Source organism: Nicotiana sylvestris, chromosome 8, assembly GCF_000393655.2.
Source record: "Nicotiana sylvestris chromosome 8, ASM39365v2, whole genome shotgun sequence".
In the NCBI taxonomy this organism is placed as follows: Eukaryota; Viridiplantae; Streptophyta; class Magnoliopsida; order Solanales; family Solanaceae; genus Nicotiana; species Nicotiana sylvestris.
Window position 1 is genome coordinate 220,187,409 of NC_091064.1, and position 25,616 is coordinate 220,213,024.

At 38.8% G+C, this 25,616-nt stretch overlaps 2 protein-coding genes across 2 annotated transcripts; both read right to left on the reverse strand.

Annotated features, from left to right (window-relative positions):
* Nucleotides 1-14,200: 14,200 nt before the first annotated feature.
* LOC138876392 (uncharacterized) lies at nt 14,201-14,593 on the reverse strand. The gene has a single exon (XM_070155306.1). It carries the CDS (start codon nt 14,591-14,593, stop codon nt 14,201-14,203), a length of 393 nt encoding a protein of 130 aa, XP_070011407.1.
* A 129-nt stretch (nt 14,594-14,722) lies between these two features.
* On the reverse strand, nt 14,723-18,361 carry LOC138876393 (uncharacterized). Its single transcript, XM_070155307.1, has 5 exons — nt 17,999-18,361; nt 17,089-17,519; nt 16,829-17,029; nt 15,934-16,028; nt 14,723-15,732 (listed from the first exon to the last, which is right to left on the reverse strand). The coding sequence occupies exons 1-5, from the start codon at nt 18,359-18,361 to the stop codon at nt 14,723-14,725; spliced, it is 2,100 nt and encodes a 699-aa protein (XP_070011408.1).
* Between the last annotated feature and the right edge of the window lie 7,255 nt (nt 18,362-25,616).

A 25,616-nucleotide genomic window follows, 5' to 3' on the forward strand; every position in this document is an offset into this window, starting at 1 on the left:
ATAATTAAAAACCGAAATAGTAAAATGAAATAGTGTTTAAGGTGCCGCTCGACACATATAATAACAACTCTCGAAGCTAACAACAATTCCCGAAACTCGAAATCTCACGAATCACAAGCTAAGAGATACATAAGAAGCTCTAATTCCAGAAATGTCTAAATAAGGAAAAAATACTGAAGAGCTATACTTATTACAGAAGAATAGAAAGGGACTCCTCGGTCTGCGTATGCTGCAGATATACCTCAAAGTCTCTACAGAAACGCCTCCTCCCAAGAATGATAGAACTGAGTGGAAGTACCTGGATCTGCACAGCAAAAATGTACAGAAGAGTAGCATGAGCACATCACAGCGGTGCCTAGTAAGTATCAAGACTAACCTCGGTGGAGTAGTGACGAGGAACAGTCAAGACACCTACCAATCCAATAAACTGTACAAATATAGGAACAACGGTACATGATGTATATATAAAGACTACACAAAATGGCTAATAATACTACAATCTCAATAAGGAAAGAAAACCGCAAGCAACTACTAAAATAATGACACAGAAGAGCAACCAAAAATACAACCCAAATCCTAGAGTCACAATACAGTAAAGGTAAGCAATAACTCAGATCCTACGACAGTGTTCACATCAGGTCTTATCCAATAATTTTGACGGAATACCGAATCTCGGACAATTACAACTCACGAGCCCCAGTACCTGAAATCTAACACTTGACATCTTGTGTCCCCATCAGCCTCATGGTCATACTGACAACTCACTTGCTAACTAGGGCCACTCTGATATATATAATAAGTAAATGAGGGTGTACATCTATACTCAGCAAAATTAGGAGGACTTCACATTCAATAGGAGTGTTCAACTATATGTATGCTTGTGCAAGTGCTCTAACAAAATTCCTACCAGCTAATAGACGTAAGGAGAAGAGCAGACAACACATACAATGTTTCCTCACAACTTCCACGAGATAAAGCTCATACAGGTAAGCGTACCACAATCACAATATTAACAAATAGGAATGCCCCCAGGCCATCACAAATCGTCACAATCAATCCCTGACATAGCCCACCCTGTCTCGCCACGTATGCAAATAATAACATAATAAATGCCCGCCTTGTTTCGCCATACGTGCATCATAATGTTCCCACCTTATCTCGCCACATGCACAACCCACATATAAGTATATAAACGTATCCCGCCTTGTCACGCCGCATGTGCAATATATCAATAGTAACAATAGCACGATAAAGACCTCGTGCAACCCCTCAAAAAAAAAACCACACGGTAGAGACCTCGTGTATAACACAACCACAACCGAACGGCAGAGACCTCATGCACCAACAACCACAACCGCACGACATAGATCTCGTGCACCAACACAACCACAACCACACAACAATAACAGTGACAGTAATACAAAATATAGCGAGTGAATCCACTCCAAAACTTCAAATCTTAAGGAATTGGTATAACCAGTTCACAAGAATAGTCACCGTAAAAAAAATGAAAGGCATAAAAGGGACAGTTCAACGAAAGGGGAAATTAACATGCAGTGACAATCCCAAATAAACAAAATCAGTACAAGGAAGACAACACGAGTCTAGTAGTTCCAAATAAAGGCAAATCGACAAAGATATAGGTCATCTAAACTCGGTTTAAGGTTGGGAAGTTACAAGAATATTCGGTAATTTCAGTTAAGGGAAGGTGATCTTAGCTGCACTTAAGACTAGGCGATTATAGGAGGGATGACAATAACTCTCAGTAATGCAGGAAGTTATGAAAAGGTAGCATGATGATAAGAGAGACGAAGTTCTTCAGTTAAATCAAACAGGATGACAATTAGGCAATAAGAGTAAATCATGAAGCAAACAATTCCAACTAAGCATGTAGAGACGAAACTAACAAGCAGGAACTCAGTCATATCAAGAATAACACCATACATAGTGAATATAAGAACCTAAGAACCTTAAAAGGCCAACTATCCACAATTAAGTTCGGGTACACACTCGTCACCTCGCGTACACGGATTTCAATCAACATAGAAGACTCAATCCTAAGGGGAAGTCCCTCCACAAGGTTAGGCAATATACTTACCTCAAAGACGACAACTTGGTACTCTAAAGTGGACTTCTCAGGCGAAAAGACCTCCTGACAGCTCAAATCCAACTATAACAACTCCAAAACATACATAAATTGAATAAGGAACTATTCCGAATAATAAAGTTTCAATCTTTACAAAAATATAAAAATCAACCGAAAAGTCGACCCATGGGACCGCACCTCGAAACCCATCAAATTTTACAAAATCCAATCACCCATTCCAAAATGAGTTAAACCATACAAAATTTATCCAATTCCGATACCATTTGGTCCCTCAAATCATGATTTTTCACTTTGAAATTTTTCTTCAAAAACCAACTCCTTCCCCAACCCAAAACACAATTTAAATGATAAAAATAAAGACAAATTCATGGAATATATTTAATTCTAGTTGAAGAACACTTACCCAATCGAATTTCGTGAAAAACCTAACAAAAATTGCCAAGAACCGAGCTCTAAAAGTCAAAATGTTATGAAAATGGTGAAACCCTCGATTTTGAGATATATTCTGTCTGCCCAGGTTTTTATTCATCGCGAACGCAAAGAGAGGGCCGCGTTCGCGAAGAAGAAAAGTTAAGGCTGCCCAGGTTGCTCATCGAGAACGCGATGATGAGCTTGCGAACGCGGAGAAGAAAAATGCAAGGCTTCGCGAACGCGAAGGGAAGTACGTGAACGCGAAGAAGGAAAATGCAGGGCTTCGCGAATGCGAAGAGAAGGAAGCGAACACGAAGAATGATTTTGAGGTGATCAACAACAAGGCATCGTGAATGCGAGAGGCTGTTCGGGATCGCGAACAAGGATATCAGAAGCAGCAAAATAGCAGTTCCAAAAATGGGGAAAAACACCCGTAGCCCACCCGGAACACACTCGAGGCCCTTGGACCCCGTCTAAACTCACAAACAAGTCACATAACCTAATTTGGACTCGCTCGAGGTCTCAAATCACATCAAACAACACTGAAACGACAAATCACACCATGAATCGAACTATAAACTTCCAAATTCGAAAACTTGTGCCGAAACCGATCAAATCAACCCGGAATGACGCCAAATTTTGCAGACAAGTCCAAAATGACATGATGGAGCTGCTCCAACTCTCGGAATCACATTCCGACCCCGATATCACAAAAGTCAACTATGAGTCAAACTTCTCCATTTTTCAAACTTCAACTTTTCCAACTTTCGCCGAAATGCCTCAATTTACCCTACGGACCTCCAAATTTGAATCCGGACGCGTGCCTAAGTCCAAAATCACCATACGAAGCTGTTGGGATTATCAAAATTTCATTCCGGGGCCGTTTACTCAAAAGTCTAATTCTGGTCAAATTCTCACCGTTCAAACTCCCAAAACTTCATTCCTTTTTCCAATTCGACTCTGAATCACCCATTAATCAAATTCAACCATGCACACAAGTCGATGGTCATATTACGAAGCTGTTCAAGACCTTACACCTCTAAACGGAGATTAAATTCTCAAAACGACCGGCCGGGTCATTACAACCAATGAGATCAAACATTAATCCAATTCTTTAAACCATTAGATTTTAGACTTACAATTTTTAACAAAAATTCATTACTCGGGCTAGGGACCTCCGAATCCAATTTCGGGCATATGTCCAGGTTTTATATTTCAATACGGACCTACCGGGGCTGTCAAAATACGAGTCCGGATCCGTTTACTCAAAACGTTGACCGAAGTCAACTAAATTAACTTTTAAAGGCAAAAATTATTAATTTTCTCAACTTTTCACATAAGAGCTTTCCAAAAATATGCTCGACTGCACACGCAAATTGAGAAGGAATAAAATAAGGTTTTTAAGGCCTCAAAATATAAAATTTACTTTTAAATCGTAAGATGACCTTTTGGATCATCACATTCGCGTTCAAAGCAATGCGTGAACTGACATCCATCGGATTGGCAACTAGTACTCCCCCGAGATTACCCGGTGGTACTTCAAACCCAGGAGCAATTACATTGTCGTTCTCCCCGTAAAAACAGAGACCATCGTCACCATGTATGGGTGCATTATGTGAGTTTGACATGCTTTAACCTGATAGCAAAAATACTTAACAAGAACAAGTGTGAAAATAACGTGTGTTGTCAGAATCAGCATTGAACCAATCACTATTATTCTTAGCCCCACGGTGGGCACCAAACTGTTTAACCTTAAATTCGAGTAACAATTAAACTTATATTATGGTTTTAAGGATATATGATTTAATTCGGTACCAATTGACAAACAAGGAATTAGACAGATAAATTAAAGAACAAGATAGATCAAACCAGTGTGTAGATAAAATCTCGACTTCAACCTATAACAATCTCGAGGAATGATGATGAGAATAAATGATAAAATGACTCTGAAGAACATTAAGTAAAATAGCAAGAGAATAATGTGGGTGTATTTTCTTATCAGTAAATGATATATCCTACAAATGAATGAGGACCCTCTTTCTATAGTAGAGGAATCCTATATAAGGTACAATTCTAATAACGGAAATAAAATCCCATGATTGGTGTCAATAATTGCTTGATTCGATCTATTACGGGATCTCCGCCGAAATCTTCGGTCGGTTGCTAATTTCTCGCGTTCAGTTATTATGCCTCACTCGAAGTCAGTCATACTCGACCTTGGTTTTCAACGAGCACTTCGATCTTCAAGTTCTATACTCTGCCATCGGGCTCGAGCTAGGTCCGTTTTGAGCTTATTCTCGACGCAACTCCTTGAGCCTACGAAATCGGACATGCCCGATTTCGACGGTATACAACTTACATAACAAAGGATATCACGTCTTAGAAAAATCATAAAATTATTTTTAGAAGCTAGTCAAATATATATATGTTTGAATGACTCTTCTTTGATTATTTTGTTTCTATTTTGTCTTATAGTTTCATAAATTCTTCTACTTTCATAAATATTAGAGTTTAAGCTTGTACAATAATTGTAGTCTAGAAGTATATATAATTAGAATATGTATCACATGGTAGTTACTAGTTCATATCCTATATTTAATTCATGTTGCATGAAGTTATTTAATATGGATAAGATCTATTACATAGTTAAATTATTTGTTCTTCTTTCTTTAATCCATTTATTTTTTGTACCTATTTGTCTAATATTTTATATTTTTATATAACAATCTAACATTTCAACAATAACAAAACAATTTTAAATAATGTATCTAGTAATTACATAACAAAGGATATCACACCTTTAAAAAATTATAGATTTTCTTTTAAAATCTAGTCAAATATACATGCTAATTTAATAATCAAACCAATGAAACAAAAACATTTTCCCACCAATTTAGCGGAAAAATCAAATAACCATTAATTTTTATGGAAATCAAAAAAGAAAGAAAAATTCCATAGCCTATAAAATAATTAAATAATGTATATACATGCTAATTTAATAATCAAACCCATAAAAAAATCACTTTTGCACCAATTTTGCGGAGAAATCAACCATTTAATAATCATTTTCTTTATATTATACTATCGTTCTTTATTGATTTTGACTATCGAATACATTCTTTTTATCATTAAACAATTTCAACGGTTTTTATATTTTAGCTATTTTTGTACTAATTTTGATGATCGAAATTTTTGTCTTCGTTTTAAATTTTGATGGTACAATACCGCATATTTGGTCAATTTATTATTATTATTAAGTAATATGAGTAATTTTTTAATCTTATAACACTAAAGATCGATGAGGATTATTTATTTTTGTTAAGCTCCATTGAGCAATCCTTTGTCTGTGTAATCCCAATTTGTGAGAAACCAAAGTATATGGAATATCTAGGAATGATGTCCCACTATACTACAAAGCACAATCACTCTGAATTTCATGCGAAACCATAGGATGACCTATTCACTCATGAGAGTTCAAGGAAACAACATTTTCATGATGCCCACTCAGCGTGAGTGGCATTTATTTTCTTTCTTTTATTAATAGTACTTGATTTAACTGTAGTTCCTAATGAATACAATTAAAGAAGGGGCTTGTTCATTGATCTTGTAATTCTCGTCGTATGTTCGTGGTTCCCTATAATTCTCATCTGTTGTCTCTGGTTGTGTGGTTTAGTAAAATCATTCAAAAAAACAGCATCCACAAGCATATGTAATGGATTTTGTGACATAGAAACAATACCAGCTTCTTAAGTATGAACTACAGTTTTTTGCTTCTCCTTTGCTGCAGCATTAACCCTCAACTGAGCAGCTTTTAGCATTGTTGTTGGAGACATTCTTTTACCAGCTTTTGGCCTCTTCCATTTGCTTCTCTTGCCCTTATTTTCTCATGGGAAAGGACCCCGAAACCAAAGGGCTCTACTTTTTTTGTTCTCCCAATATTCACTTTCAGCAACTTACAGAATAAGGATATCAGATGACACATCAATGTAATTCTCAAGATCCGGATACAAGGTCTCCTTATCGCTCTTGAAAAAATGTTGCAACGCAGCCCAAGTCGGGAAACAGTATAAGTTAGTGGGTTTTGGTTTGTTCAGGAAGTACCTAATGAATTAAAATTTAAGTGTTTCAAATTCTAGTGGTTCAACCAAGTCAAGTGCTCTCAAATATGACAATGATGCTAAAAAAGATTCAATTCAACACTCATTCACAAGATCTTCAACAACCGATGCAGTCAAACTCCTAAACATAAGATTATATTGTAAGAGATGAGTCTCTTATCTAGTATTAGGAGTATGTTTCCTAGTCCAATTGATTAGTAAAAGCCTTCTTTTTTTTAGTTGGTCAGCCTAGTTGGGTATTAGCCTTAGTAGATCAAGTGAAGCCCCATTCTAGAAGATTACCACGTGTCCTTCAATTAATGGGTATGTTATTTTCTTTTGTTTGTATTAGCTCAGTCCTAGTTGTCCTTTAAATATCATAGAGTCGGTACGAGGATTTAGGGAATTATGAAGAATTTGTATCCTTTCTATTAATTTTCATTTTTGTCTTTCAATTGCTACTGTTCTATTGAGCTAATCACAGCTCAAGTGTTACATATATAAACCTTAGTTCTAAAAAGTCACATGAGACAAAGTGGTCATAGCTTCTAAACTACAGTCAAACTCCTAAAGATTAGATTATTGGTAGTTCAACCAATGTTAGTTACAAATTTCCATTGCAACGCCAATATCCAAAGCTTCAGATATTAAATAGAGAACCTAACATCTCAAAACCCCTCAAAACCCTAAAGTCAGTATCTATACTTTAGGCTCTTGCAAAAAAGTTTCACTAGTATCATCAACTCAGTAGACACAGAAAAATCTTGGTATTCGACAAATTGAGAATCTCAAAATTATTGCTTAGCCACACAACTCTAATAATAATGTTAGTATTTCATGACCAGGCATTTTGAATGTTTCATGATTAAACCAATATCTAGCAATTAGCCCTATAGTCATGATCCAAAATTCACTAAAAGTCCTGATGGTGCCGGATACCACTGCCAGGCAAGCCAACACCAAGAAGTTAATCAAATTCTTGTTTTAGTACTTTTGAAATCATTTCCTTTCATTACATTAAACAATAAATAATGATGTCATTAACAAATTCAAATACTGAATAATCTCATAGTCATCCTAGAACCCAGTGTCAGAAGTGCATGAGCAATTTTTAGGAAACAAATGTAATACGGTGACGGTCCGGAATATAAATTGGACAGTAAAGAAAATTCAATAAAATACTCTGAAGGAGACTCTGGTGGTTGCGGGTCGTCTCCAGAGGTGCAGCTCACCTAAGTCTCCGTATCAACCATGCCACTGTGCCCAACTAGGCCACTAGACATACATGTGCCTGAGCAACAAAAATGCACAGCAAGTATAGTATGAGTACAAAAACCACAGGTACCCAATAAGTATCCCGTCTAACCTCGAAGAAGTAGTGACGTGAGGTCGATTTCGATACTTACTAGTGGTCCAGTAGTAATATATTAATAATCTGAAAAAATCATGCATTTTATAAGGCAAATATAAACTCATAAAACCTGAAGCGGGTAAACAATTCCTTTAATAATAATAGATTTCCAAAGATTTATATTTCATCATTTTATCAAATTTATCTTAGGCCAGAGAGGTAATGTCAATTTTGTAAATATCAAGCAAGCATTACAAGGATGTGCAAATCATGCCGAGGTCGTACGGCCCGATCCAACATAGTAATAAAATGTGCATTGCCATAGGGTCGAATGACGCGAACCATAGATGCATCTATTACCCCGCTCGCGAATCATACGTGCGATGCGGTTAAACATAAATACACACATTTAAACAGTCAATCAAGAATTCATTAGGGAACATTTATCCAAAGAAAAGTCAATCTTCTTTTTAATGATTAAGAAAAATGAAGTTTAACCTCTTTAGAAATTCATTTACTAATTCGATATGATTTAAGCAGTTTAAATTGTCAATAAGGTTTCAAATATTTCAGGTATAGCATGCTTTTGGGTCCTAGATTACCTGGACTTAAGCACAATAGTAGCTACGCACGAACTCTCGTCACCTCGTGCGTATGTAACCCCAACAAATAGTAGTACATAATGGATTATTTCATCTACGAGGACAATTCCCTCTTACAAGGTTATAAAGGAGACTTAGCTCGCTCCAAAGTTCCATAACCGGCTTCCAAGCCCTTCCGACAACTCAAACTGATGCTCAATGCTTCAAAACTAGCCAATAATTATGCAAACCCATTACTATATTCCCAAATACTCATAACAATTCAGTTTATATCAATTTCCAACTCCGCTCGTAAAGTTGACAAATCGCCCTCGGGCCCACGTGCCCGAATTCCAAATATTTTCGAAGATAATGATTACACATAACTTTACGAACTCGAATATATATTTTGTTTCCAATTCCATGCCCAAATTGGTTGCCAAAATTCAAAATACCAAATTCTAGGTCTTCTACCAAAAATCCCACAATCTATACAAATTTTCATGTTCAAATCCATATGTAATCATGTATTTAACTCAAAACTAGTATAAACCACTTACCTCATGCTTGGTGATAAAAATGGTACTCCCAAGTTGCTCCAAAATCGGCTCATGATAACGCCCAACTATGCCTTTTAAAAGACAAAGCGGTCGCTGCAAATATAATCCGATTTTAAGTCCGGAATCGAATCCTCAGGGAACTAACTTATCTATTACACTTTTCAGCAATGTTATTATCAACTCAATCAATTTCTAGATGCAAGATTTTTTGATCAATAAAGACTTGGTTCTTTTGTTTAACTACTTCAACTACTATTAAAAACAACAATAAGCTAAAATAAAGATAATTCAATGGTAAAAAGGTCTAGGGCAGTGATTTCCCTAATTGCTAGTTTAGGTCTTGACTCTTCCGCTATAATCTCACCGTAATACTCCATGAGGATTAAGAGTTATAGGCTATCGTAATTATCTCTCGATCAACTACAATAATTTACTAGAGCATTCTCTCGAACTACTCTAGCTGACTATGGGTATGCAACTCTAAATTATCCCACCAAAATTTTGTTATCCCTAAACCCACTTTTAAGTTCTAGTAATGAATCTCTTCAATTACCCAAAAGTGGTGTTGTTCAACAACTATCTAACCTAATATTCTTTCTCAAGCAATATAAGGTAATTAGACACGATTAATCAAGGGCCCATTCAATTAATCACCATACAAAACATAGTTGAACAATCATATCGTAAATCCGGCTCGATTATAACAACTTGAGTCAAAACTTCAACCAATAATTGGTTCCATCAACCCTAGATAAGTGTTTAGCTACTCATAACAAAATAAGGAAGAACTACTAAATTGTTCATAATGTAAAATTGCAAGAATCAAAAGGAGATAGAAGAACTCTAATGTTTGGTTGATCTTTTCATACTTGTTCTTCCTCCAAAAGTAGTCTAAAATTAGCTTCCCCCTTTATTTGGGTGAGTTTCTAAAGCTTATAAGGGTTTTACAAAAGTTTCTACGAAATTACACTTTGGTCCCCAACTTCTAGCGGAGTGAACAGTTCACCGCGATTGTGGCCAACCGCGGTCGACCGCGGTGAACGCTGAGCTTTCTGCCTCCTTTCATTAATCTGCCGCGGTTCGCCGCGGTGCTATAGCGGTCGTGGTGGCCTTCTTGCCTAGACCATTTATGCTTCTTTGTGTTCGGGTACTTCTCGAGCGGGCGTTTTTCTTCACATTATCGCCTCCAAAACACTCCATGTTGCTTCCTCTCATATAATATTCCCTGCTAAACAAAAGAACACTATTTAGAGCATTTTGTTGGCAATTTATCTATAAAACAACAACAAAGTATGGTCATATTAAGGTATAAATATCAACTATATAGCCTACTATCAACACCTACACTTAAATCATTGATAGTCCTCGAGCAATCCACCACACTCCATCAAGATTTCTTCCCTAAGATTCTCCTTTAACAACTAACACCATGAACATTTTACAAAAATTTGCACCTAGTAGTGAACAACTTTTACTCTAAGAGTCAAACCTTTTGTACCATGCACATCCGCACTTACTCAAACTACTCTATACAAGAGTCAAGACTTACCTTTCCTTTGTGAATCACATGCCCTCACATCACACAAGAGAGTAGTTCCACATATAACTATAATTAAAACAAGTAGGAACTGAGATAGATAGAATTCACTCACTCTCAGAAAGAACGTTCACATGCCACAAAGATGCATCATAGGCTTGCTCGTAGTGTAATACTTCACTAATTGAGCTCATTCAGTCTAAGATCAATAGGACTTTACTTGGTTGTAATGTAGGCTAAGTGACAGGAAGGATATATTTAGATATAGTGACTAACCTCCCTAAGCACTTTTTAATACAATTACATTAACTTAAAGATCATAATTATGCCAACCAGTACTCCACCTCATTTGTTTAAAACATCCCCTTCCATTAGGTACAATTTGTACAAGCCACCACTTCTCAACCATTGTGAATATTTTTTTTTTCATGGTGCTTTTTCTTTTATGCTTCAAATTCTACCTCTTTTCTCTATCTCAATGGTTCCACTCAAAAACCAAACCACCACCCCACACTTTTACTTTTGCATATTTCCATTACCGTTCAAGTGCTTATTGGGAGGTAAAAAGGTTTAAACAACCAGCTATTCAAACAATTGGGTAAGGTTCGCAATGTGGTTGCCAAAGAAGTAGGCTTATATGCTCAACAGGGTTAACTATGATGTATTGCATTCAGGTGGGTCACTTTATATATCTGGATCAACAAAGAATGCCTATATCACTTCTAAAACTGAAAGAAACTACTATTCCGCTTTGCAAACACACAGGGCAAGTTCTAGGCATCAAATATGAAACATGGAACACAGTAAAACTCACACACACATGGCACATGACTCACTCCGGATTGGGTTATCAAGACATTCTCTTTTGAGTGTTCAAGTTAGATGCAAACGTACAATTTTAAGGCACTCTAACAGGATTTAACCAATGAAGCTAGGTGTTGAACTCTAGTGTCTATCGTGTTCAGGTGTAAAAAAATTATTTTTCGCTCGTGGCCCATTAATCCTAACCTAAACTAAAAAGATCAAAAACAAAAACTACCTATACCCCGTTCAAGTTAAACCCTTGGAAAAGAACCGTGACCCAAAGAAAAACCAAGGGGGAGTTACTACACTACCTAAAAATAAACTAAAAAAATAAATTCTTTTTGGTCTTTTCTCTAGACTACTTCCCTCAAGAAAATTGTCTAACGGATCCGTCATCAGGAAGAGTCTCCATATTCCACTTTTTTTTCCGACTTAGTCCCTCAAGAACTTCGCCGAAAGAGATCCGTCATCGGGACAAGTCACTTACTATTTTAGCTTTCCTAATGAACTATTAATCTACATCAAAACAATCAAAGCAAGACAAAACAAGCAAAATCAAAAAGTCAATTATTACAATTACAAACATACAATGAAATATCCCTACCCCACATTTAAAATGAAGACATGTCCCCATGGCTCAAAATTTAAAGAACAGTGAGGTTAAGGAACTTCCCTAAAGACTCACTCCTGATCGGAGACAGTGTCTGGGTTCATGTTGCATGCACGTCCCATCGACCTCAACCAACCCAAGAATTTCTTCTCCGATTTCACTTGCCTCTCGGCCACCGCATCAACACGGACAAAGAAATCAGTGATTGAGGCACGCAAGCCAGCCATATCCTGCTCCAAAGCTGTCATACAGGTGCTCCGGTGTGGCTGTGATGGGCCTGCCATATCAACTCTCGGAGGAGGGGGAACCTCAGCTACCTCATCATCATCAGCCGAATCATCATCAGAGTCATCAACATTCACCACCGGCTCTCATTCAATTCCAATTTTTCTTGCCCGGAATGGGGCTTTTAGTGGCAATCTCCCATCAACCCGAGGGTCTTTAGGAACTCGAGCAATCCGGCACAGCCGGGTGATCAACGAAGGGAAGTAGTGGCCCTTTGTTAGCTCAGGTGATTGAATGAACATCTCTTCATGAAGGATCCGGTCCACATCAAAGTCACTATGGGACATAAAACAGTGGATTACGGACGCCCGTGGTAGAATAACATCTGTCGTGTTGCTGGATGGCAACAGTCGACTGTTGACAATGGTTAGCCAACACTTGGCCTCCCAATTCAAATAGTGGGAGTTGAGAGTAATCCTATGCTTGATCCATAGGTGTTCTCCATCCGGCCCACAGATAGTATCAAGAAGAGTTCCCCACAAGGCCCGTGATCCTCTAAAAGTATGATAAGGATCAAATTCACCCCGAAACATATGCAACCTGTATACCCTGCGGATGGCATCGAGGGATGCATTTACCGGGGTATTGCGTATCATCACAACCCCATTCTCATGTTCTGGCAGGTTCGCATAGAACTCCCTTACTAATTGAACATTATCCTCCTCCGGTACCTCGAAGAAAATGTCCAGCTGACACCACCGTAGCTCATTCAACATATTGGGGCATTCCACCTCCAAAGCCATTCGATCAATGTGTACCTCTGGTTGTAAATTCTTAGTTGCTTTCTGGTTGTACCTATTCTCTGCTGCGCTGGAGACAAACCAAGTGCTGTCAAACTAAGGTGCACTGGCTTGGCTCCTAGATCGTGAGTAGCTTCCCGGTCCACTGATGGAGGGTCCGGTGTTTCGTCTCTTCCTGGAGAAGCTCATTGTACCTGACATACAATGAAACGCCTATTACTGAGTGCGCAAAATGTGTGACTATGGATGGTTACTCAGACTTCACCATAACCATGTCACAATAGCTCCTTATATCTCTATTGGGGAAATTTCCCAAACACCTTGTGAGCAAAGTGCTATCCAGACACATCTAGCCCTCATGGGTACATCCAAGCTCCTCCCCAAATAAGTATACTACCACACCAACACACCCCACACTTACTTCATTCAATCACCCACCAATAACACCGTTCAAATATGCAATTCACAGCCCCTTCACCAATCAAACTCAAAAATAAAATTGAAAAGAAAAAACAAGAAGAAAAAGAGTAGACCAACAAATACATCTCAACACAACATAAAATTACATAACTACAACACAATACAACACAATGCCAAAGAAAAGAGAGAGAAGAGTTAGAATCTTACCTTAAGGGGGAAAGGAGGAGAAGAGTGGGAGATGGGGGTGGTGTGAGTGAAGGAGAAGAAGAGAGGAATTGGGGAGGTTAGGGTTTAGAGAGAGAGAGAGAGAAATTGGGAATATGGGGGAGGGGGTCGTGGTTTGGATTTAAGAGGGGGAGGGGGGGGGTTTGGGTTGTAAAATTAAAAGATGAAGAAAGAAATTAAGAAAAACGAAAAAAAGGAAAAAAAATTAAAATTATCTGGACCGACCGCGGTGGGTTTTAAAATCTGAGGTAGGGTGTTCACGCCTCATCGCGGTATACCACGGTCCACCGCGGTCGCGGTGGGATGGAAAAATCGAGGCAGAATGTTTGCCTTCCACCGCAGTTTGTCGCGGTTTACCGCGATTGCTGTGCTATTTTTTTTAAGTTACATGAATAGCTAATCAACACACTTGTGGGTTGCCTCCAACACAACGCTTGAGTTAACTTCGCGGTACGACGCCATCATTTGACCATCACTCCTCATCCGCGTACTGGGGCTCTCCCAAAGTGATTACCACTCTATCCCCTTTTTCATCAGACATGCCAAGGTAATGTTTCAACCTTTGCCCATTTACTGTGAACTTGTTTGTCCCATCTTCTGATTCAATCTCTACAGCTCCACTCAAGAACAATTGCACCACTCTGAAGGGTCCTGACCATTGAGACTTTAACTTACCTGGGAATAATCTCAATCTCGAGTTGTATAACAACACTAGATCTCCGGGTTTGAAGTTTAGATCCAATATGTGCTTATCATGCATTAATTTCATCATTTCTTTGTATAATCTAGCACTCTCAAAGGCCTGGAACCTGAATTCCGCAAGCTCATGTAATCCCGTGACTCTGTTAGTGCCTGCTGTCTCCATGTCTAAGTTCAACTGCCGCAATGCCCAAAGTGCTTTATGATCTAGCTCAACTAGGAGGTGGCATGCCTTACCAAACACCAACTTTTACGGTGACATCCCAATTGGGGGTTTGAAGGCTGTGTGGTATGCCTACAATGCATCATCCAATTTCTTTGCCCAGTTAGTCCTTGTTGCATTCACTATTTTTGTAAGGACACTTTTAATCTCCCTGTTGGACATTTCAACTTGCCCGCTCGATTGTGGGTGGTATGGGGTGGTCACTTTACGATGAACTCCATATTTTTCCAGCAGCCGTGCGAATGCTCTATTGCAGAAATGGGTTCCGCCATCACTGAGTATAGCTCGTGGGGTACCAAAACACGTGAAAATGTTCTTCTTTAGAAAGCCTAGTACCCCCTTAGCATCATTGGTCGGGAGAGCCACTGCTTCGACCCACTTGGATACATAGTCAACTGCTACCAATATGTACTTGTTACCGTACGAACTGATGAATGACCCCATGAAGTCAATCCCCCACATGTCAAAAATCTCCACCTCTTGACTTGTGGTCATTGGCATCTCGTGTCTACGAGATATGTTGCCAGTTCTTTGGCATTCATCACAGCTTTTAACCCAAGCATGGGCATCCTTGAACAGAGTAGTCCAGTACAAGCCTAACTCTAATACCTTAGCTGCTATCCGAATCCCTCCAAAGTGTCCACCATATGGTGAAGCATGGCAAGCCTGCAAAACAGAATGTTGATCTTTCTCGGGAATACACCGCCGGATCATGTTGTCTACACATATTTTAAACAATATAGGTTCATCCCAATAATAATATCGACAATCACGAAAGAACTTTTTCTTTTGAATTGAGGAGAGTTCATAAGGTACAATACCACTTGCTAAATAATTAGCAATATCAGCATACCAAGGTGCCTCCTCCATTGTCATTTCCAGTAATTGTTCATCTGGGAATGTCTCTGTTATATCCTCAACCTCTCCTTTCTTTTCAGCTCCTTCCAACCTTGTGAGGTGGTCAGCTACTTGGTTCTCTATCCCTTTTCGGTCATGTATTTCCAGATCAAATTCTTGTAACAGAAGAACCCAGCGAATCAAGCGTAGCTTTGACTCCTTCTTTTCTATCAAGTATCTAATTGCTGCATGGTCAGTGTAAATAATAACTTTCTAGCCAATCAAGTATGACCTAAATTTATCGAATGCAAAAACAACAGCCAACATCTCCTTTTCCGTCACAGTGTAATTGAGTTATGCACCGCTCAGCGTTCTGCTTGCATAATAAATCGAGTGTATCAATTTACCCTGTCGCTACCCCAAGACTGCTCCTATGGTGTAGTCACTGGCGTCGCACATTATCTCAAACGTTTGCTCCCAGTTGGGTGCAACAATGATGGGTGCAGTCACCAATCTCTTCTTCAGTTCCTCAAATGCCAACCTGCATTCATTAGAAAACACAAAGGGGTGATCCTTTTCAAGGAGTTTGCACAATGGGTTAGCAATTTTGGAGAAATCTTTGATGAATCGCCTGTAGAACCCGGCGTGCCCAAGTAAACTTCTCACCGCCTTGACCGAAGTGGGCTGTGGTAGTTTTTCAATCACGTCAACCTTGGCATGGTCGACCTCAATTCCCTTATTGGACACTCAGTGTCCCAGGACTATCCCTTCTTGTACCATAAAATGACACTTTTCGCAGTTTAACACTAAATTTGTCTCCACACATCTTTTAAGCACTCTTCTTAAGTTGTGAAGACAATACTCGAATGAATCTCCCACCACGGAGAAGTCATCCATAAAGACCTCCATAATATCCTCCACCATGTCTGTGAAAATGGCTAACATGCACCGTTGAAATGTCGCCGGTGTATTACAAAGCCCAAAAGGCATTCTCCGAAAGGCGAAGATGCTATATGGACAAGTGAAGGATGTTTTCTCTCTATCTTCCGGGGCTATTGATATCTGATTGTACCCCGAATAACCATCCAAGAAACAGAAGTGTGAGCGCCCGGCCAACCTATCCAACATTTGGTCAATGAAAGGTAAGGGGAAGTGGTCCTTTCGGGTGGCTGTGTTCAATTTTTGGTAATCCATGCAAATCCACCATCCCGTGACTGTACGAGTTGAGATCAACTCATTGTTCTCATTTTGCACAACAATCATTCCCCCTTTTTCGGCACACATTGGACAAGGCTGACCCAATTTCTATCAGAGATGGGGAAGATGATTCCCGCATCTAACCATTTGATCACTTCCTTCTTTACTACCGCTTTCATGTTTGGGTTTAGCCTTTGTTGATGTTCTCTAGAAGGTTTGTGCCCTTCTTCCAAGAGAATCTTATGCATACAGAAGGTTGGGCTGATACCCTTTATGTCTGCCATGGTCCAGCCAATGGCAGTCTTGCTTTCCTGCAGTACTTGTAAGACAGTTCTACCTGCACATCTAACAAACCGGATGATATAATCACATGCAACGTAGAATCGGGGCCTAAGAAAACATACCTGAGGTGAGCTGGGAGTGGCTTCAGCTCCAACTTGGGTGGTTCCTCTACCGATGGCTTTGCTGGGGGTGTAGCTCTTTTTTCTAACTCAAGGGACTCGAACTGAGGTTCCCATTTCCAAAATCCTTGGCCTTCAAGTGCCATGACCCACTCAGCCAACCCTTCACCATCCATTTCTTCTAAATTTATCAGACATGCCTCCAATGGATCTTTAGCAGTCAGGGTCACATCATCTTCTTGCAGTATCATATCCACTGCCTTCACTAGAGAGCAATTCACATATTCACTGGGTCTCCTTATAGATTGCTGAACATTGAATATGACTTCTTCATCGTTCAGTCTCATTTTTAATTCCCCAGTCTTACAATCAATCAGGGCTCTCCCAGTGGCCAAAAATGGCCTACCTAAAATGATAGGTATCTCCTCATCTACCTGACAATCCAGAATAACAAAGTTTGCAGGGAACACGTACTTCCCCACTTGCACCAATACATCATCAAGAATCCCAGTAGGTCTTTTTACCGTGCAGTCAGCCAACTACAGCAGCATCGAAGTCGGTCTAGCCCTGCCAATGCCCAGTTTGGTGTATATAGCCAAATGCATCAAATTTATGCTGGATCCCAAATCATATAATGCCTTTGCAAAGGCGTAACTCCCAATCATGCACGGAATAGTGAAGCTAACTGGGTCGAACATCTTTTGAGCCATCGGTCTGGTCACTACTGCGCTACAAGTCTGCATCAGAGTCACTGTGGATAGATTTTGAAAATCAAACTCCGTGAAATTAGGTCTTTCATCATTTTTGCATAACCTAGAATCTCCCTCAAGGCATCCATCAAAGGAATATTCAACTGGATTTGATGCAGCATCTCCATGAATTTCTTGTATTGATCTTCCTTCTTTTGTTTTACCAGTCTCTGAGGGAATGGTGCAGGTATCACCCTTTGTGCACTGCTTGTTGGCTTCTCTCTGTTGGGGTTCTGTGGCACAAGAGGCACCACCTGTTCTGTAGTTTGTTCATTTACCTTAGCCTTATCCTTTTCATCTTGACCCTGTTCAACTACCACTTCAGTCAGATTTGTTGGTTCATCTACCTCTAGTGGAATTGGAGTGGCTAGCGTAGTCTCCTTGCTGGCTTGGGCAACCTCCTGCTCTTTGTCTAAATCTCTCCCATTCTGAAGCCTTACTACCATTAGCTGATTCGGGTTTTGCTTCTTGGGGTTAATATTTGTATCCGCTGGAAATGTTCCCTGGGGGTAATTGTTTAAAGCCATAGACAACTGCCCCAATTGAGTTTCAATGTTCTTTATAGTTGAATCATGTACTGCCAACTTTTATTGCATCTTACCATTTGTCCCAATGAGTTGCTGGAGCATCCTCCTGATCTCTACCATGTTGTTATCTTGCTGCTGAGGAGGTGGCTGATATGTCAACTGTTGTTGGTTCTACTGTGGGTAGCCTTGTTGTCTCTGGTGGTATGATACCATTTGGTCTTGAGCTTGCATACCCCCAGGCTGAGGCATATTGGGTCTGTATTGCTGATTTGGTGCAGGTCTCCACTGTTGTCCTCCTTGTCTCTGACCCCCAAAGTTGTTAACATAATTCATATCTTCCCTTGCCCCTTGATTTTCACCTTCTCCGCTCCATGAACACATAGGGCTGATTAACACAGGGTGTATACAACCCTCCATTTGTTGTGTCAACAATATGCACCTGTTTGGTACCCATCTCATCTATCTTCTTTGTCAAAATACTCATCCGAGTTAGAAGTGTGGCCATGTTCTCTGCCTGCGAATTATTTAGGTCAAGAGGTACTGAATGCACTATAGGTGTCAGTGTTGTACCTCTAGTCATCCACCCCGAATTCTGGGACATCTTGTTATGAAGGACCTTGCACTCGGTGAATGTCTTACTCAAAAATGCACCTCCAGCTGAAGCATCCACATTGGCCTTTAGATTGTTAGCTAATCCCATGTAGAATCTCTGGCCAAGCATCTGGTCTGGAATGCCATGGTGAGGACACTTCACTAGCATCCCTTTAAATCTTTCCCAAGTTTCTTGCAAGGTCTCAGTCGGCTGCTGCTTGTACTGTAATATTTCATCAATCTGCCTTGCAGTCTTGTTGGGTGGGTAAAACTTATTCAAAAACCGCTTTACTAATTCCTCCTAGGTGACAATGGAATTGATTGGGAGGAATTCAGCCAAGTCTCAGCTTCTCCAGTCACAGAGAACGGGAACAGTAATAGCTTGATAGCTTATGGGGTCACATTTGACTGCCTTTGAGTCACACAAATTGACAAAAAAAAATTCAAATGTTGCTGAGGGTCTTCAATGTGTGACCCAGAGAACAATCCCTTATTCTGCAGCAGATGCAACATGTTGTTGGTGATCTGGAATGTCTCCGCTTGTATTGTAGGTACAGCTATGGCAGTTGCCAGGTTGTCAGCTGTGGGTTGAGCCCAATCATAAAGTGCAGCTTCTGTCACAAGAGGTATCACCACTCTGACATTTGGGTCAACTTGCTCAACCCTGATGTTTCCGTTGACATTCTCTACGTCACCCATGTCAAAGTCAAGCTGTTGTGGTTGTTGTGATTGTTGGATCCTCCTGTTGGCACGGTTTAATGCCCTGAATGATTTCTCGGGGTCTGAAAGTCCTTCAAGCAGTTCTCCAGTCCTCGAAGGATTTCTAGGCATACACCTGAATTCCACAAGAGTTCAAACGTTAGAATTTCAATGAAAATTTAACACCTTTGAAATTTGATTTGAACTAATAATTTTTAACGCTACTTCTAAGTAGTAATAAATAAAACCGTTAGTTCCTCGGTAACGGCGCCAAAATTTGATAACACCCAACTATGCCTTTTAAAAGACAAAGCGGTCACTGCAAATATAATCCGATTTTAAGTCTGGAATCGAATCCTCAGGGAACTAACTTATCTATTACACTTTTCGGCAATGTTATTATCAACTCAATCAATTTCTAGATACAATATTTTTGATCAATAAAGACTGGGTTCTTTTGTTTAACTATTTCAACTACTATTAAAAACAACAATAAGCTAAAACAAAGATAATTCAATGGTAAAAAAGTCTAGGGCAGTGATTTCTCCAATTGCTAGTTTAGGTCTTGACTCTTCCGCTATAATCTCGCCGTAATACTCTATGAGGATTAAGAGTTATAGGCTATCGTAATTATCTCTCGATCAACTACAATAATTTACTAGAGCATTCTCTCGAACTACTCTAGCTGACTATGGGTATGCAACTCTAAATTATCCCACCAAAGTTTTGTTATCTCTAAACCCACTTTTAAGTTCAAGTAATGAATCTCTTCAATTACCCAAAAGTGGTTGTTCAACAGCTATCTAACCTAATATTCTTTCTCAAGCAATATAAGGTAATTAGACACGATTAATCAAGAGCCCATTCAATTAATCACCATACAAAACATAGTTGAACAATCATATCGTAAATCCGGCTCGATTATAACAACTTGAGTCAAAACTTCAACCAACAATTGGTTACATCAACCCTAGATAAGTGTTTAGCTACTCATAACAAAATAAGGAAGAACTACTAAATCGTTCATAATGTAAAATTGCAAGAATCAAAAGGAGATAGAAGAACTATAATGTTTGGTTGATCTTCTCATACTTGTTCTTCCTCCAAAAGTAGTCTAAAATTAGCTTCCCCCTTTAGTTGGGCGAGTTTCTAAAGCTTATAAGGGTTTTACAAAAGTTTCCCCAAAATTACACTTTGGTCCCCAACTTCCAGCGGAGTGAACAGTTCACCGCGGTCGCGGCCAACCGCGGTCGACCGTGGGTGAATGCTGAGCTTTCTGCCTCCCTTATTAATCTGCCGCGGTCGCGGTGGCCTTCTTGCCCAGACCATTTATGCTTCTTTGTGTTCGGGTAGTTCTCGAGTGGGCGTTTTTCTTCACATTATCACCTCCAAAACACTCCATGTTGCTTCCTTTCATATAATATTCTCTGCTAAACAAAAGAACACTATTTAGAGCATTTTGTTGGCAATTTATCTATAAAACAACAACAAAGTATGGTCATATTAAGGTGTGAATATCAACTATATAACCTACTATCAGTTCCCATGGAGGAAATATGGTGAAAATGAGCCAAACCCTCGCTTTAAAAGAACACTTTGCCTAGCTCGATTTTCGCACCTGCGGTCACTTGACCGCTTCTGCGGTTCCGCAGGTGCGACCCCCACTACCGCTTTTGCGGTCTCTCACTAGGCCCTCACTCCGCTTCTGCAGCTCCACACACGTAGGTGCGGTTCCTGCTTTTGCGGATCTCGACAGCCTACAGTCCGCGCCTCCCCAGCAAAATTCTGCTCCTGCAAGTCCCTTATCGCTCCTGTAGGCCCGCACCTACGGCCCTTTTCACGCAGGTGCAGTTACGCCAGAAGCCCAGTTGCTTCAGCCTTTCCTCAAATTTCATTTTCAATCCGTTAACCACCTGGAATCCACCCGAGGCCCCCGGGACCCTATCCAATCATACCAACACGTCCTAAAATATATTACGGACTTGCTCGAGGCCTCAAATCACATCAGACAAAGCTAAAATCACGAATCACACTCTAATTCAAACTTGATGAACTTTAGAACTTCAAACTTCTTCATTAGATGTCGTAACCTATCAAATCACGTCCGATTGACCTCAAATTTTGCACACAAGTCACATTTGATATTATGGACCTAATCCAACTTCTGGAATCGGATTTCGACCTCGATATCAAAAAGTCCACTTCCGGTCAAACTTCTCAAAAACCTTCAAATTCCTAACTTTAGCTAAATGACTCCAAAATGACCTACGGACCTTCGAATTTACTTTCGATCGCGCTCCCAATACCAGAATTACCATACAGAGCTATTCCCAGACTCAGAATCCCAAACGGACATCGATAACACTGAAATGCACTTCAATCCAAACTTATGAAATTCTTCCAAAGGCAAACTTCCACAATAGGCGCCGAAATGCTCGTGGAGTCATCCAAAACCCGATCCGGACATACGCCCAAGTCCAAAATCATCATACGAACCTGTTGGAACCTTCAAATCACGATTCCGAGGTCGTTTACTCAAAAATCCGATCTTAGTCAATTCTTTCAACTTAAAGCTTCTGAAATGAAAATTTCCTTTCCAAATCAACTCCGAGCTTACCGAAATTCAATTCCAACCACATATATAAGTCATAATACTTGAAGTAAAGCTGCTCATGGTCTCAAACTGCTGAACGATGTGCTAGAGCTCCAAACGAGTCGTTACACCTATCAAAATTAAATGGACAGGGGATGAGCTGGTGCATTAAGGAAGGTACATGGGATTTTAACAGGCTCCACTCTTCCAAGAGAATTGACCTTCGGAACTATAACACCACAGTGATTTTATTTAATAATTCAGACATAATTTTTTAAATAGGTTCTATGTAATTTTTATAAGGTACATGCAACACACGTAATCAAGAAGCCGTTTCAACCAGCGTTTGTTACTTATTTTCTTTGAAAAAATGGGTATCTAACAAATGACAGATCAAAACCCTCGTTTTTCTCCCTCTAAATTATTGTTTTGTCATATTGGCAAAACCCCAACCTTTAAACCCAAAATTAAATTTTTACAAGAACTTGGCTTTACCTGGGTCAGACCTTGTTATATTCATCAAAAATGCAATTCTTGAGAAGAGGCTTACATGCTATTTTTTCACAGAGAATGGAACATACAACAAAACCAATTTTCTTTTTTAACCCAACATATTATTTCTTTCCAATAACCAAGAAATTGAATAAAGATTTTCTTTTTAGCAAGAAATTAAATAAATTACATTATTCTACTAAGAAATATGGAAAAAGAAACATTAAAAACAAGAACTTACAAATACCACCCTCAGTGATTGAAAAATATTAATCAACATATAAATTAACACTCAATAACCAAAAATGATATAAACATAATAAAAAAAGATAAAACAAAATAATTTGCCCGTTTTAATAGTTTTACTAATGCAATCAAAACATAAGAATCTCGTTACAACTGAGAATAAAAAAATGGTGAAAACATTATAATTTTTGAAATCACTTGTATGAATTTCTAGATCCGCCAGTAAAAAAAAATAATTTAAGTATATACTTAATGTACGTTATATTAAAATAAGAATCACAAAATAGTAGATTGTGTAACAGGGAGCACATTTTTAGAATTAGAAACAAATGTATTCACAACTTGTTTTATTGGTGTAAAAGCAGTGTATCAGTGGAACAACAACAGTTTGTAGAGTTTCTAAATCTACTAGGAGGCTTGTAGGATATGGTTTTGAGGTGTTTTTTGTAACTTTTTGTACCATCTTGGTACCTTATTAATAAAACCTTTATCTTAGCAAAAAATAAAATAAAATAGCAGATTGTGTAACAAATTCATAAAAGAACAGTTGTATTTCTAATATTGGTGAACTTACTTACAATTTTAGAGAGGTATAACATCATTTAAATTATAGGTAAAGCTTAGGCAATAAAAAAAATAAAAATAAAACGTATAGTACGTAGGTAAGGGAATTCAAATGATATGGACAAAATTGACACGCGCTGCGACATGAGATTTTCTCCACATGTTATTTTCATAAATAAAATATTAAAAACGTAATACTATGTAACAGTTCTCAAAATAATGAGTGAAAATTATAATTTTTGTATATATTTTGTGTGTGTATATATAATTCTACATATTATATCAAATTTTTAATATTTTTCTGGCTACCGAACGTGAATAATTTTTGATGCGGGCTAAAAATGATCTTTGCCCTAAAATATTTACCATTTTAAGTTCATTAATTATTCAGGTCCTCTTCTTTCGGACAAAAATTGTTAGAAAACTTGCATGGAACATGCTTATCTAGGCGATAAAAATTTTATTTGACTAAATATAATAAAGTTTCAACAATGTTTTTTACAGATATGACTGGAAAATAAAAAAATATACACGTGGATTAAATAGTCACTGCATAGAACAAAGAAATAAAAAGAAATACGTAGTTGAAAACACCATTAAGCTATATAAAAAATTGCTACAAATAGTAAAGAAATTTCAACCAAGTTTTTTGAAAACAAAATTTGGCCTGCAAAAACAAATACATAATTAGAATAATAGCTTGCATCTAAAGAGAAAATAAAAAGAAATAAACAGTTACAACTCTATAATGTTGGCTAAAAAAAATCCTTTGGTTAAAAATAATGGGGTTACAACTGTGATGATATGATAGGTCATTTACAGTATTACCCTTCATTTCTGCGTTCCGAAACATCGAATAGCTCTGTTTACCTTCCTCGATTTGCGTGCACAACTCGTGTCCTTTTCCTGAATATTTTTATGAGAAAATTGATGAAAATGGGAAATCGTGCCTTAAAACTCTTTTGAGTTGACTACGGTCAACAGTTTGTGTAAACGGATTCGGATCAGTATTTGGACGGTCCAGGTGGGTTTGTATCATGATTTGAGACTTGGGCGTATGCCCGAAATCGAATTCGGAAGTACCTAGCTTGATTAAACATAATTTGTTGAAACTAACAATTTAAAGATTTAAAGAATTCTAAAGTTTGATTGTAGGTTGACCTTGTTGCTGCCGGATTCGAATTTTGATTTCGGAACTTGGTATAGGTTCGTTTCAGTATTTTATGACTTGTCTGTAAAATTTGATGCAAAACGGTGTTGATTTAACGTGATTCGGACGTCCGGTTGTAAAATTTCATGTTCTTAAGTTTCATTAAATTTTTTAATTGTTTTGGTGTACGATTCGTGGTTTTAGGTGTTATTTTGATATTTTGATCGCGCGAGCAAGTTTGTATGATATTTTTAGACTTGTGTACATGTTTGATTTGGAGCCCCGAAGGCTCGGGTGAGTTTCAGATAGGCTACAGATGATTTTTGAACTTGGAAATTATTGGTTTTTGAAAGTCTGCTATCAGCTGGTGTCTTCTTCTTCTTCTTCTTCTTCTTCTTCTTCTTCTTCGTCGTGATCCCGAAGATACTCCCGCGATCGTGAAGAGTAATCTGGGCTGGGGAGGCTTTCCTTCATTACGAACGCGATGGCTGGTACGCGAACACGAGGCTTGGGAGGTGGGGAGGGTTTACCCTTCGCGAACGCGGATAACTTATTGCGAACACGCAGTGTTGAGGGACCTAGGAAGGGGGATCTGGGGTTTGCTCTATGCGAACGCGAGCCTAGGCTCGCGAATGCGAAGGTCTGGGTGAAAAAGCCTTCGTGAACGCGTAGGCCATTTTGGCTGCTATGCTTTATGTATGTAGCAGGCCCTTCGCGAACGCGAAGAAGGCCTGACACCTAGTCTCTTAAATATCCTAAAGACGAGATTTTACCCATTTTTCATTATCTTTTCATTAGAGCTCAACCTAGAGGCGATTTGGAAGATAAATAATCACCCTTTCATAGGTTAGTGTACTTTAACTTATTTTCTTCCTTCCATCAACACTTATTAATTTCTAACATTAATCTATGTTCTTTCA